The sequence below is a fragment of the Eretmochelys imbricata genome, chromosome 5 (assembly GCF_965152235.1).
Source record: "Eretmochelys imbricata isolate rEreImb1 chromosome 5, rEreImb1.hap1, whole genome shotgun sequence".
Taxonomy (NCBI): Eukaryota; Metazoa; Chordata; order Testudines; family Cheloniidae; genus Eretmochelys; species Eretmochelys imbricata.
In genome coordinates, this window is record NC_135576.1 from 21,481,184 (window position 1) to 21,493,786 (window position 12,603).

Here is a 12,603-nt window from a genome sequence, read left to right on the forward strand (position 1 = left end):
CGTCATTGGGGCCAGGATTTGAGCCCATGCAGCTAGTTCTGGCCTCATTTACATCTCTGAAATCTGGAGCTGGGTGTCACTGAGGGAATTTGGCCCAGTGCTAGGTTTTTGGAAAATCAAATACACACATTTTGAAATAAACTTATACCTGGGCTTACAGGGAGCTATATAATTAGAATTGGGCAAAACTGGTGACATTTTTCATTAAATTTGAGAGGTGGGCAGTGGTTTTGGGGGGGGGGGGTTTGGAGAGTGGGGAATAGGGGTTGTTATACTTGAAAATTCATGGACTGTTTTGTGCATGAGTTTTTGTTTTTGTGTGTCAATATTATTTAAAGCCATTCAAAATTTGCACAGAAGTGTTACCATAACATTTTCTGACCTGTGAAGAAATGTAAAAAAAGAAATAGACGCACACCCATAGAGGTGGTGGGAGTGGAGGCGAAATCAACACTTTTTGAAATGTGAAAAAATTTGCAGCAAGTTGCAAGTTAGTGGAAAACTTTTCCAATTTAAATAAAAAGAAATTGGCTAGTATTTCAACCAGCTTTAACAATCCCCTTTATGAAGGGCCATGTAAAACCAAAATCTAACAGTCACAATAATTTTCTGACCAATATGATATGTCAACAAGGTTTTCCTAATATAGTAGCTAAGAAATTAACTGAATCCCTTTAAACAGGAAAAGAATCCACATCCCAAGGTGGTAGTTAAACAGGAAAGGTATCTTTGGGTTCTCTTTTACTCTATAGTTATTTAGCACTTTACTGCTGATGTCCAGCAAGCTCTACATTTTTTTCCATAGAATTGGGCAAAGTGGTGGTGTCGCAGATAGAGTAACCTAGAGTAAAGTTGCAGTAGATCAGCCTTTGACTGTGGCTGGCCAGAAGATTTCGTAACGGATGATATTTCAACAAAAAATTGACAATATTTCCTATAGAACTTTCTGCAGAAGTGTTTTCCCCATTTTTTACCAGAACTGTAAATATGGACATACAAATGAAAAGGATCATTAGAACTTGTATCTTCAGGAAATAACAAAATATGAATAATTGTCATCTTTTTTATTGTTAAATTGGTGTGATTCAGCCATTTTTGTATTTGAAATTGGCTAAGTTTTTTAATATAAATTTGTCATTGTATTAAACAGTTGACATTTTTTTCTATTTTTATTGATTAAATTCACCGTAAAGCTGGAGATTATCTAATGATTCTATATATGTCATTATGAAATGGTGGCTTTGCAGTAATAGATGTTTCTGTATGTGTTCAAGGGAAATGTATATAAAGTACTACCTACTTATTTATCCTACTGCATTAATAATATTGTGGCTCGCAGCAAAAGCATACTCAAACGGTCTCTCCTCTCTATTATAAGTGATTGGCTTGTGCTGGAATCTGCACCAGCGAGCTTCTGCTTTTTCAGTATTTTTGATTCACTTCTGTCCTTTGTGGTTTGTGGGTTGTTTTAACTGGTGTATAAGGTTAGGCTTTGTTATGACTCTTCCTTCAGTTTATTGTTTTAAAATGTTTACTACATGAAATTAGGTGCTCAAAACAGCAGTATAAAAAAGTATTACTTTAAAACTGGGACATACCTGATCTAACCAATCATCAATCTCTACTGAACTAACAGTAATTTTTCCTCTAGCAACTAAACCCTTCCTTTATTTCTAATTAAGCTGTCTGTCCTGGAACATATTGCTCCTTACTGAAAACTTGGAACACCAATTTCTTTTATTATTATTATTACTATTATTATTATTATTATTATGACTTTTGACAGGGCTGTGCGCTCACTGCTAGCCAGAAAATTGCCTCTTCGTTTCTAAATGTCTGCGCTTTATGCTTGTAGAGCTGAAGATGTAAAATTGTTTTTGTTTGGAAAAGTAATTATTTAAACACCTTACATTATAGCACTAGTGTATATAGAGAATCCTGCACCAAAGCTATTAGACTAGTGCCTCAGTCTTTGAATTTATAAGTGATGTGTTCATCTGGGTTATCAGTGATCGATGGCTTCATTTTTCTTGCTGCTATCTTTTATTTAACATTACTTCAGTCTAATTGCTCTCCATTAAAAAGTGTGAGAGAGTGGCTATGATTCCTGAAGATGTGCGCATAATCTATTACCTTCATCACTAAACATACTTATCTGTAACATTAATTATCATTTAACAGCAGAGTGGTCCATCTAGGAGAGCTCGTTCTTCAACTGTCACAGGTGGTGAAGAACCAACGGTAATAATACTCTTTATCAAACACTTTCTGTAAATGAAATATGGGTTGGGTTTAGCATCTTTTATGACACTGGACATTTTTTCATACAGCAGCAGTGTATTGGTTTAAACTTTTCAGAAACCCTAGCTAAGTTTTAACGTTTGTTTTTCACCTTTTACCTTGAAATAATCTTTTCAAGTAGGATGATAATATCACAGTAATATTAGCATACTGTAAAGATACAGATATAATGCAATTGATTTTTAAACAGAGTGACACTCTTGGAAAATACCATTGACTAGTGCTAAAAAATGGAAAGATATAACACTTTATTTTTAAATGCAATACTAATTGCAATGTTGATTATACAAGGAGACCCTTTAAAATATAGCACTTACCATTTGTGCTGACTTAACACTAGACTTATTCAGTTTTATTCTTAGGCCTGGATCCTGCTTTGAAAACCATGCAGGCAGAGGGATGTACCCATGTAATTCTCAGTGTAGTATATGGTCTTTGTATACTACCAAGTTTTACTTTCCTTGTGTCATTAACTAGCCCAGTGCTGGATATTTGACTCTGAATGTTTCAAGAAAATATTTTACAATGTTTAAATTGGAAGTTTGATATTCTGAAACCATTTTGCGTAATGTAGTTTGTGAAGCTATCCCATACACTTGCAATCTGATTAAATGTGAACCTAAAGCAAGTGGATTGTCCAATAATAAATATATTCAGCTTTTATAAATATATATGTGCACCAATGAAAACCAGTTATATATATATATATATATATTTATTTTTATTGTGGAAGTAGCATGAGGCCCTAATTCAGGGATCAAGGCACCGTTGTGTAAAGCACTGCATATGTTCTTTATTGAACTTTAAGGAAACGTACCTTGTACCTTGAATTAAGTGTCAATACCTTTCACAAACACAGAAATGCCTTTGATATCTGTGGAAAAGCTGATTAATAACCATGTAAAGCAGACAAAATGTTCTGTATTAATTTCTAATGTAAATCCAGTCTTTTGTTGGCAGATAGTTCCATTAATTACACACGTTTTATACAATTTTATATTCCTCTACTAAAAACTGAATTCAGATTAGAGCTAATCTATGAATGCCTGGTCAGTAACGCCACTGTATTCCAAAATAGGCATGCAATGTTGATGTGATAGCCAAATATATTGAGGCCTGGTACAAGGAAATTCTTGTTGAATTTTTACATTCATATTGATTATGCATTTACCATGCCAATGTAGACCTTCAGTGTTTAGATAGCACATCGAAATTAATGCACAAAATATTAATGTACAGTGTAATGATACGAGATCTGTCTATTGTATTGCAGGGTGCCTTGTTTTTCACTTAAATCAATTACAGAAGATGAGCAAATTTTGATACATGATTATGTAAAGTGGGTGCTTCTTTGAATGTGCATTGATATATATTTGTGTGTGTGTAAATACACAATGTTTTTTAATTGGATTGCTTTTAAGAGCTTTATTGAAAGTCTCAGAGGAAACTGAATATTTTCCCTTGAAATGTTTTACGGTAAAAGTAGACTGGACAAAGCACTAGTTATCACAAATGGCAAGAGGATGAACAAGATAATTTGCATAAGTGTCTCCCATCTCTGATTTATCTTATGAAAGGAAACCAGTAAAGAAAATATAGTTTACCTTTGAGAATGCATAAAGTACTGGTAAAGAGAACTGAAAGTTCTAATTTAATGTGTTTTAAATGGATTGCCTCTGAGTCTCTATTTTGGATTGCAAAGCTCAGTTTATATTACAAAGGAATGCTGCCAATAACTGGATTCAGTTTATAAGGCGTTAGGAGACAACAAAAAGGAAGAGACGTGTTGCTATATGTGATCTTTAATGGTTCCACCTCTAGTGACTCTTTTCGTTTGTGACTGTCCTCATAGCTCCCTGTAAATCAAACCTGCTATTGGCAATATTCACTAATGGACTTAAAACATCCTTTTGGTTTTGTCTTGAATACAATGTATGTGATTAAAATCAAGTGATTTAAAAACTTCCTTGAAAGCCTCTGAGGTAGCCACTTTTAAAAAAAATGTATATTGTTGAGAATTTCAATAGCCTCTCAGTACAATGAATGCATGTATTTGTATACAGTACCTCAAACCCTAGAACAGATGAACGCCTCACCTGTTGGCTGAGAGTCATGTGACCTAAACTACTTTTGTTCTGACAAGCTAATCAATAGCTAGAACACCCCAAATCATGACCATTTAGGAAGTGACTGAATCAGGATTTCGAGCTGTCTCAGCCAGATTTGTTTAACTAATTCCTCTTCTCCTCCCCTTCTGTTTCCTCCCTTTTCTTAAATAGATGGTCAACTTTCTACCCATTCTTTACTTTTCCTGGACTCCTGATTTTTTCTTTGAACCATGGAGGCTGTTTTTCAGCTCAACCACATGAAGCATTTGCCTTTAAATGAAAGAATTCTCTTAGCACTGGCTACTGTAATAGTTCAAAGAAGAGTTCTGGAATTGATAGGGAATCTGATCAGAGGGTAAAGCAGATGAGGGAGCTACTGAATAATATGTTGCTGGAGCTTTAAATAAGGAAAACTAATGCACCTTGGATTTCAAAAGTGATCTGTGGGTGACATAGAGATACTGTGACCCACAGTGCATTGTCATTCACTTTTTCAATCTCTGGGTCAATTGTTTTCCACTGTTCTCAACTTGCTTTACAATATCTATTTTGTAACAGGGTGAATGTACAACACGAATTGCTGTTTTATAAGGCTACACAAAAAAGAGGTTGTTAGATTGCAGTGTAATTATGATGGTGAATCAGGCCTGAGAGGTTTGTGATGTTTCTGAACACACAGGTATCTGTATCGCTAGGTAGCCTTACTTCAGGCCTCATGCAGCATATGATCCATGTGCAGAACCTGTAGGGCATCAGCCTTTAAATTCTCTGGTGGATGTTTTATCAAAAGTAACTGGAAATTTAGATGCCACAATATTTTAACAAGAAAAATAAACTTTTAGAAAAGGAGTACTTGTGGCATTTCCGATGAAGTGAGCTGTAGCTCACGAAAGCTTATGCTCAAATAAATTTGTTAGTCTCTAAGGTGCGAGGGTCCGCTGTACTTTCAGCCACATTATTGTTGTGAATGACTTTCCTACCTGGTAATGAGATTTTTTTCCTCTTTAAATTGAACATAAATGCTATAGTGTTCTATAGATAAGAATCCAGTAGTGATATTTCCTATAGGACATTTCCATTTCCATCATTTAAGCAGTTACCCCATGTGTTTTTCTAGCAGTGAAACCTCATGGTTTCTGGTGCATTAAGCTGCTTCCATGATACACCCTACTAATGCCTCTTCGTTACAGTTTTCCAGTTATCATGTGTGTCATTTTAGTTTTAAAATACTGTTTACAGTTTCAGTTTTATATGGAAAATTGAAGATTTTTAAAATACCGTAACAGATAGTAATATTCAATAAAGTCAGTTACACAAAAAGCATTTCCACCATATAAGGGAAATTACATGTTATATCAAGGTATAAAATGCAAAATATATTTTGTAAGATTCACATACCGATAACCAGGACTGAATTAGAACAGAGGGGATACACATTTTCTGAATTTCCAAAAGAGTGATGCATGTAAGCTCTTGAATGTTCCTCAGTTTTAACCAGGGTGGAAACAATTCACCAGTTTTGTAGGGTAAGAGTAACACTTTATGATGGTGGTGAATTTTTAAACTAAATACAGCAAGCAGCAGTTAATATTAACATGTTGGTTTGCCTCCTGTTCAGAATTATCTTACCCCTTCCTCAGTGCAGATGGTAGTCTTTTGTGAGACTCAGTCAGGTGGAATACTTTCCAAAAATAGATGATCTGTGTCTGCCTAAAAAGAATCAGGTTCCACCTGTGCTAAGATGGTCGGTAATTTTCAGGCTAATTTATTCCAAAAATTGGTTGGCTTTATTTATAGATCTGTGTTGAGATAGTCTTCAAAGAATGCTTTTGGGCTGCTCATCATGTTGCTAATGTACATTACCTCTTTCTTACATTCAACTTCTTCCCTTTTTATGAGAGCTCAGTATTTAGAGAACCTCCTGGATGACTCTCCATCATCATTAACAACATGAGAGCATATACTCTCAGCCTCTTCTCCAGACTGTAATATCTTTGCAAGATCAAGCCCCTGATACGTACATCTTGAAAAAGTGCTGACAGCCCTCAATTCCCACTAACCTCAGTGGGAATTTAAAGTTACTCAGCACCTCACAGGAGTGTCCAGTACCTTGCAGAATTGAGCCACATTTGAACTAGTAGGATTTAAAACTCACAGACAAAGTGTCCTTCCTGATACTTGGGGGCAGGGAGGGAGGACATGTGACCACCCCATGTATTGCTACTGGGAGGGACTTTCAGCCCCACCTCCCTGGGCCAGTGCAACCAATCCCACCGGCTCCTGGGGGGCTGGGGCCACGTGGGCATGGAGCATGTGCCTTTGGGCATAGCTGGGGCCAGCCCGGCCCAGAGACGCTCAAAGCACCATTGTCCTCCCAGAGCTCATGGACACCTCAGCAGGGGCGGTGTGAGTAATGCCCATACCCCTGGCAGAGGTCAGGGAACCTGCTCCCGGTGGCAGCCCTGCGCCCAGCCCAGGGACTGCCGTGCTCTCCCCACCGCACCAGAGTTATCTGTGGGGAGGATGGGGGCTCTGTCGTCCTGCTGCGCCTCCCCGCAGCACAGTTTCCGGCTCGCTTGGCTGCTCTCCCTAGCAGCCGGGCCCAGATAGGGAGAGGAGGCGGCGGGAAGGAGCCTCTTCTGAGGGTGGCTGCTCCAGGTCGCTGCCTCTGTGCAGCACGGCAGCTGCCTGAGAGAGAGCCCACCTGGGGAGGTGGCATCCTGCCCCTTCCACGCCCTGCCAAAACCCAGCTGCCAGGGACAGGGGGGCTGAGTGAGATGGAAACATGATTGGCGGGGAGTGGGGGGCACTCCATGTTCTCGCAGGCAGCCACCGTGCTGCGTAGAGCAGCGACCCGGAGCAGCCATCCTCAGCTGGCATGAGAAACAGCTCCATCCCGCGCCTTCTGCTCTCTGCCTGGGCCCAGCTGCCAGGGACAGGGGCCGAACGTGCCAGGGGCAGGCGCAATGGGAGCATCAGAAAAGCATCAGAACAAGAACTGGCTGTAATGTAAGTGGAATCTCAGTAGTTAAAGAAACTGCTGCTTTTTACACAATAAGTAAGGAAGATTGCACACTGAGAACCAGCAGAAAATCCCCCTCCCCTCCCCGAACAATACTTCAGTCCTCATGTTTTCTTGCTACTTTCTTCAGTTGCATACCTTTTCCATGGCTTACTTGAAATTGCAACATTACACCCTATGCTGTTAAACAAACATGAGACCTTTATAGTCTGATTTCTGTCTAAATATGGAGCAAGAGCATGACAAACTTGCAAAATCTGTTCTTTCCCTTTTTGCTTAACATCTGAAAAGAATGTCAAAGATGTAAGAAATGTTCCATCTGCAAAATGTATATGGTCCTTTGGCTTGTGTGCTGGGTAATTGCCTTAAATGTCTGGCTTCATTGCACAGTGTGAATGAGCATTGGAGGAATCTCTCTCTGAGTCTAGAGTAAAGGGTAACTGAGTTTTTCAGCCTACTTCAATTATTTGCATCAACTGCAGGTTGTCAGACAGTGGCAAGACTTTACAATCCTTTTCTTCTGTTTGTGTTTTTGTTTTGGTGTTTTAATGTGGCTCCTTTTAGAAACAGGCTTGTCTCAGCTTCTCTTATCTGAACAGGCTTTAAAGAGCTCTTAAATTTTCTCTTGCATGCAGCAGACAGGGTTTCTTCTCTCCCCTCAAGCAGTGTTAAAAGAGGCACAATGGCTATGTACAGCTTGGACATGAGCATAGATTCTTTCTCTGGTTCAGCTGTCAGGTCGATTTCTTCCAGATCCAGATACTGGCACTTGTTATAACATCAACACTACTACGCTCAATGTGAAACTCACAGGTTATGAACAAAATCAGTTTAACTGCTTAAATACAGGCATTCTCCCTACCCACCTTGCTGTGCTTCCACGTTAGATAAAATGCTGGCACTGCTCGTCTGCCTTAACATCAATATTTTTATTTTGACTTCTGTGAGAGGAAGTTATTTGTCCTTTTATATCTATAAGAGAATGTCACATCTATTGTTGCAGTCCACACAAGGAAAGCCATTCTAAAAAGCAGATTACAGTAAGAAGGGGCCTTAGTACACTTCCTTATAGCTAGAAAGCTGCCTACTTCTAAGGGGATTAGATACTGATGCTAAAATAAAGCATTACACAGAAACTGACAAGACAATTAAGCTTAGGCACTTGCTTTCTCTTGCCGGGTCTTCTGATAGAGGCATTTGATTTCATCATGCTCCTGCCAATCAAAACTTGGTCATAAGAAAGAAGAGACTCCAGAATTTAAAGATTCTCTCAATAATCTAGGCTTATTGAAAGGCTACTGCTGGCTCCCTGCAAGTTCTTCAGGTCTCTCACCACATACCTGTGGATTAATTAGACTCCAGAAGCTTGTCCAACAAAATGAAAAGGACTTTTCAGCAGAAAAGTCTCCTGAAAATAATGAACCCAGTGAACCCAATACAAATTTATTAAGGGCCAGATGCTCACTGGAGTTACACCAATTTACACCAGCTAAGTATCTACCTGTGACGGGGCGCACCCTCACCACTTCTCTGGCGCCTTCTTCTGGTCACTCTGGGAATTAGCTCTTGAGGCTGGTCTTTTTTGCACCACCATTATCTGTATGTTGACACATTTTACGTTCATGTCCTCCTTTTCCATTGCTTGCTAATATGTCCCCTGTACTAAGGGAGTTGTGGAAGACAGTGGAAGAAATGTCTTTTCCTATCCTGATGACACACACATCACTTTGTATTTTGCGGGGAGGTTGCAGGATGGTGGGACCATGGCTTTATCTTTAAGGTGGATAGTGAGTCTCAGAAAATTTAAGCAGGACTTCCATCCCTGAATCTATTTGCATTCTTTCTTAGCATTTACAAACTGTCGCCTGAACAATAATGAATTAATCTATACTACACCCTCTGAGGTAGGTTATTTATTCCCTCCATTTTACGGAGGTGAAAACTGTGACTGACCTAAGGCTGCTTACCCAGTCCATGGGAGAGCCCAAGTGAGAATTTAGGAGTTCTTGACTTTTCCTTTAGGCTACGTGGCCTATCTAGCAGTGACTCATGTATAGCAACTTTAGTGGATAAATACTACCTCTAACAAAGGGGAAACAGTGAAAGCAGTTCCTACCATAATGTGTAGTCTCCTGTTTCTTTTGTAGCTCCTTTAGTTTCACGACATGGAAGCTGAGCTGTTTTCTGAACAAAGCACCTGTAGCTATGCAAATGTGAACCGGACTACCTGCGTGTGGAAGGGAGGAGGGTGTTGGGTCAGATATATGAGAAAGAGAGCCTGTGTTAGAGAGAAATTTGAAGACACGCATTTCCAAATTTTCCACTGTATTTGATTGGAAGAATGGCATAAGCAGACTTCTGAAGATAATTAATTTTTTTCAAGCTACCACAAAATAATGACACACAATTTTTTTGCATAAACAGCCATCAGTGGCCTATGTACATACTACACCAGGCTTACCTTCAGGCTGGGAAGAAAGAAAAGATGCTAAGGGACGTACATATTATGTCAATCATAACAATCGAACCACAACTTGGACTCGGCCCATTATGCAGGTATGGAGTTTGCTGTTGAAATTAAACAATACAACAGAATGCTTAAAATGTGTTGGGTCTAGTTCCCTTTGAAAAGCTGTTTTAAGGTTCTTAAACAGAAACAGTCTATGCAGTGCATTGGCAATTTAGAATAAAGTTATTACATTTAACCAGGAAGATTTACAGTGATTAAGATTATGTTTGCTAAATTTCTGTTAGGGCCAGAATAAAGATATAACCACAGTGGTGAGAAATGAGAGAGATAGTAAATATATTCAGGGACAAATTTTAGAATCAAATTCAAAATGAGGATTTTAATCTGTGTACTAATAAAGCCATTTATAGTAGTTTGTTCTTGCCTAAGCAGTTGTTCATTATTTAAAGCATGAATCATTTTTAATTCCATTGAACGTGCTTTTTGAAATAATATATTTAAAGCTTATTTAGAAAAGGATTAACAGAGTACTTATGGCTTTTTTTTTAAACAGCCTAACTGCAGATAAACATGATCCTGACACTTAGCTAACTTGTTTTTGCCCCTGAAATAGCTTGCAGAAGATGGTGCAGTTGGGTCAGCAACAAACAGTAACAACCATCTAAGTGAGCCTCAGATAAGACGGCCTCGTAGCCTTAGTTCACCCACAGTAACTTTATCTGCTCCACTTGAGGTAAGAAATCCTGTCTCATCTAACAAAGATCACTTCTGTCCTGACTTCTCATTCTTTCTGTTGTGTTTGACCTTTTATTTTCATTCCAGTTTTGCAGCCAATACATTCTTCTCTCCTGATCTGTTAGCTTTGCCTCATAATGATGATATTTTCTTCTGAAGTTTTGTTCACGTGCATCTTCATTTTGTACAGTAACATTGCCTAATTTTTCTTACTCAACTCTCACACTCATTGCTGGGTATGGGGAATATTCTTTCTCCTATAGTTACCTTTGCTATCATTACTTTGTTTCATTTGTGTGTGCATATCCTGTAATACATGTATTACCGTAACTTCTTGCTGCAAAAGCATCAAATTAGAAATATTCTCAAAAGCTAAAACATTTATTTTGAAAGGCAAGTTCAGTAAACTGTAAGTAAAGGCTCTGCAGCTTGAGTTTGGAAAGCCATGGTTGAAGTAAGGACATCTCAAAGCTTTTGATTTTGTATTTCATTCTTTTCAGCAGGGTATTTTTATTTCCTTTTAGTGCTTTTGAAGATATCTCCTGGATTTAGGGACAGACTTAACTGTCAGCTTTCTTCATTGGAAAAAGTTTTCCTGAATGGTTTTTGTGGACTATGGTACAAGTAAAGGCAGCGGTCTAAACTTTTCAAGTCTAGATGCGTAAAGTTCAGATTCTAAATCCATATTAAAACAACTAAAAATAAGTGCCTGATTTTCAAAGGTCTGAAATGCCCATTGACTTCAGTGGGATTTGTGAGTACTCAGCATTTCTGAAAAAAAAGCCATATATATATTTAGGACCATAATTTTAGGCAACCAGATTTTAAAATTTGTCAATTATTTATACTGTAAATGTATTCCTCTAGAATAATAATTTGCAGTTTACTCTCCTTGAACATCACTGTTCTTGCCTGAGAACTTCTGGATAATAAACAGTACACTAGTATGCAAGATTAGTAAATAAGGCACTGATCATGCAAAGTGATCCACCTGCATAAATGTTTTTGCTGGAATGGAATTCCACTGGACCCAGAGCAGGTGAATCTCCTTGTAGAAGTGGCATCTAAAATATGCAAAAATATTCTTGACTACCGTATAATAGATATTTAACGTTGAAAGAGGAACCAAACTTACCAGAATGGTAGTTTTTAATCCATACCTGTATTTTGAATTATGAAGAAAAACTGATTCATATACTCAATATTGAAATCCAAGATTTAGAAGTATCTGAATTATAAAATGTATAAGATAATAGAGGTAAATGTAAAAATATTTGATTACAAATCATGCTTCAGTGTCTACTTATTTGTGCCATTTACTGATCTGTAGATATGTCATTAAAATATAATCAGTGTTACTCAGCCAGGCAGTAAACAAAGTTAAAAGTAAGCGGTTACTGTAATGGGTAAAACTTAAGTGCCCAGGTCCCATATTCAGAAGTGGCTTGATTTCTCTGGGAGTTAAATGTGTATGCACTTTTGAAAATCTACTAGGCGCCTATCTCCATCTTTAGGTGCCTAAATACCTTTAGAAGTCTGGCTGTTAGGTTTTGTAGTCTCGTTGAAAGTCAATGAAAAGGAGGCACTTTTGAAAATTTTATCCACTATCTGTAGTTACAAACTGGTCTGAATAGTTTGAACTTTCCTTTTATTTTAGGAACTTGCTTAATGCTTATTTTAAACATTTTGGTTGGTGAAATCAGTTACTAATTGATGAAAAATGCATTTGAAGTATCTTACACTGCCTTTTATTCATCTATACTTTTTTGCTTTAAAATGTTTGTCACATACAGTGCCATGCAAACAGCAAAGTAATGCCTGTATTTTTCTACATAAAATTGATTTTTGGTATTTATAAAGAGGCAGTAGAGAAAGGTATCTAAGATGTGAGCTACAATAGCCCTATTTTTGGGAGAGGAAAGTGATAGAACACCATGGCCTTCACAATGAAAGCATATTATGTAATA

General features: G+C 37.9%; 1 protein-coding gene across 11 annotated transcripts in view; it reads left to right on the forward strand.

Moving 5' to 3' along the window:
• NEDD4L (NEDD4 like E3 ubiquitin protein ligase) overlaps nucleotides 1-12,603 on the forward strand; it is a 363,163-nt gene that overhangs the window by 288,856 nt on the left and 61,704 nt on the right. For 8 of the 11 annotated variants that reach the window (XM_077816704.1, XM_077816707.1, XM_077816705.1 and 5 more), the window contains 3 exons: nucleotides 2,182-2,241; nucleotides 9,856-9,987; nucleotides 10,515-10,634. In XM_077816704.1, coding sequence (XP_077672830.1) covers nucleotides 2,182-2,241; nucleotides 9,856-9,987; nucleotides 10,515-10,634 — 312 coding nt within the window. The remainder of the gene's footprint in view (nucleotides 1-2,181; nucleotides 2,242-9,855; nucleotides 9,988-10,514; nucleotides 10,635-12,603) is intronic. The other 3 variants (XM_077816708.1, XM_077816711.1, XM_077816709.1) reach the window with 1 other exon arrangement.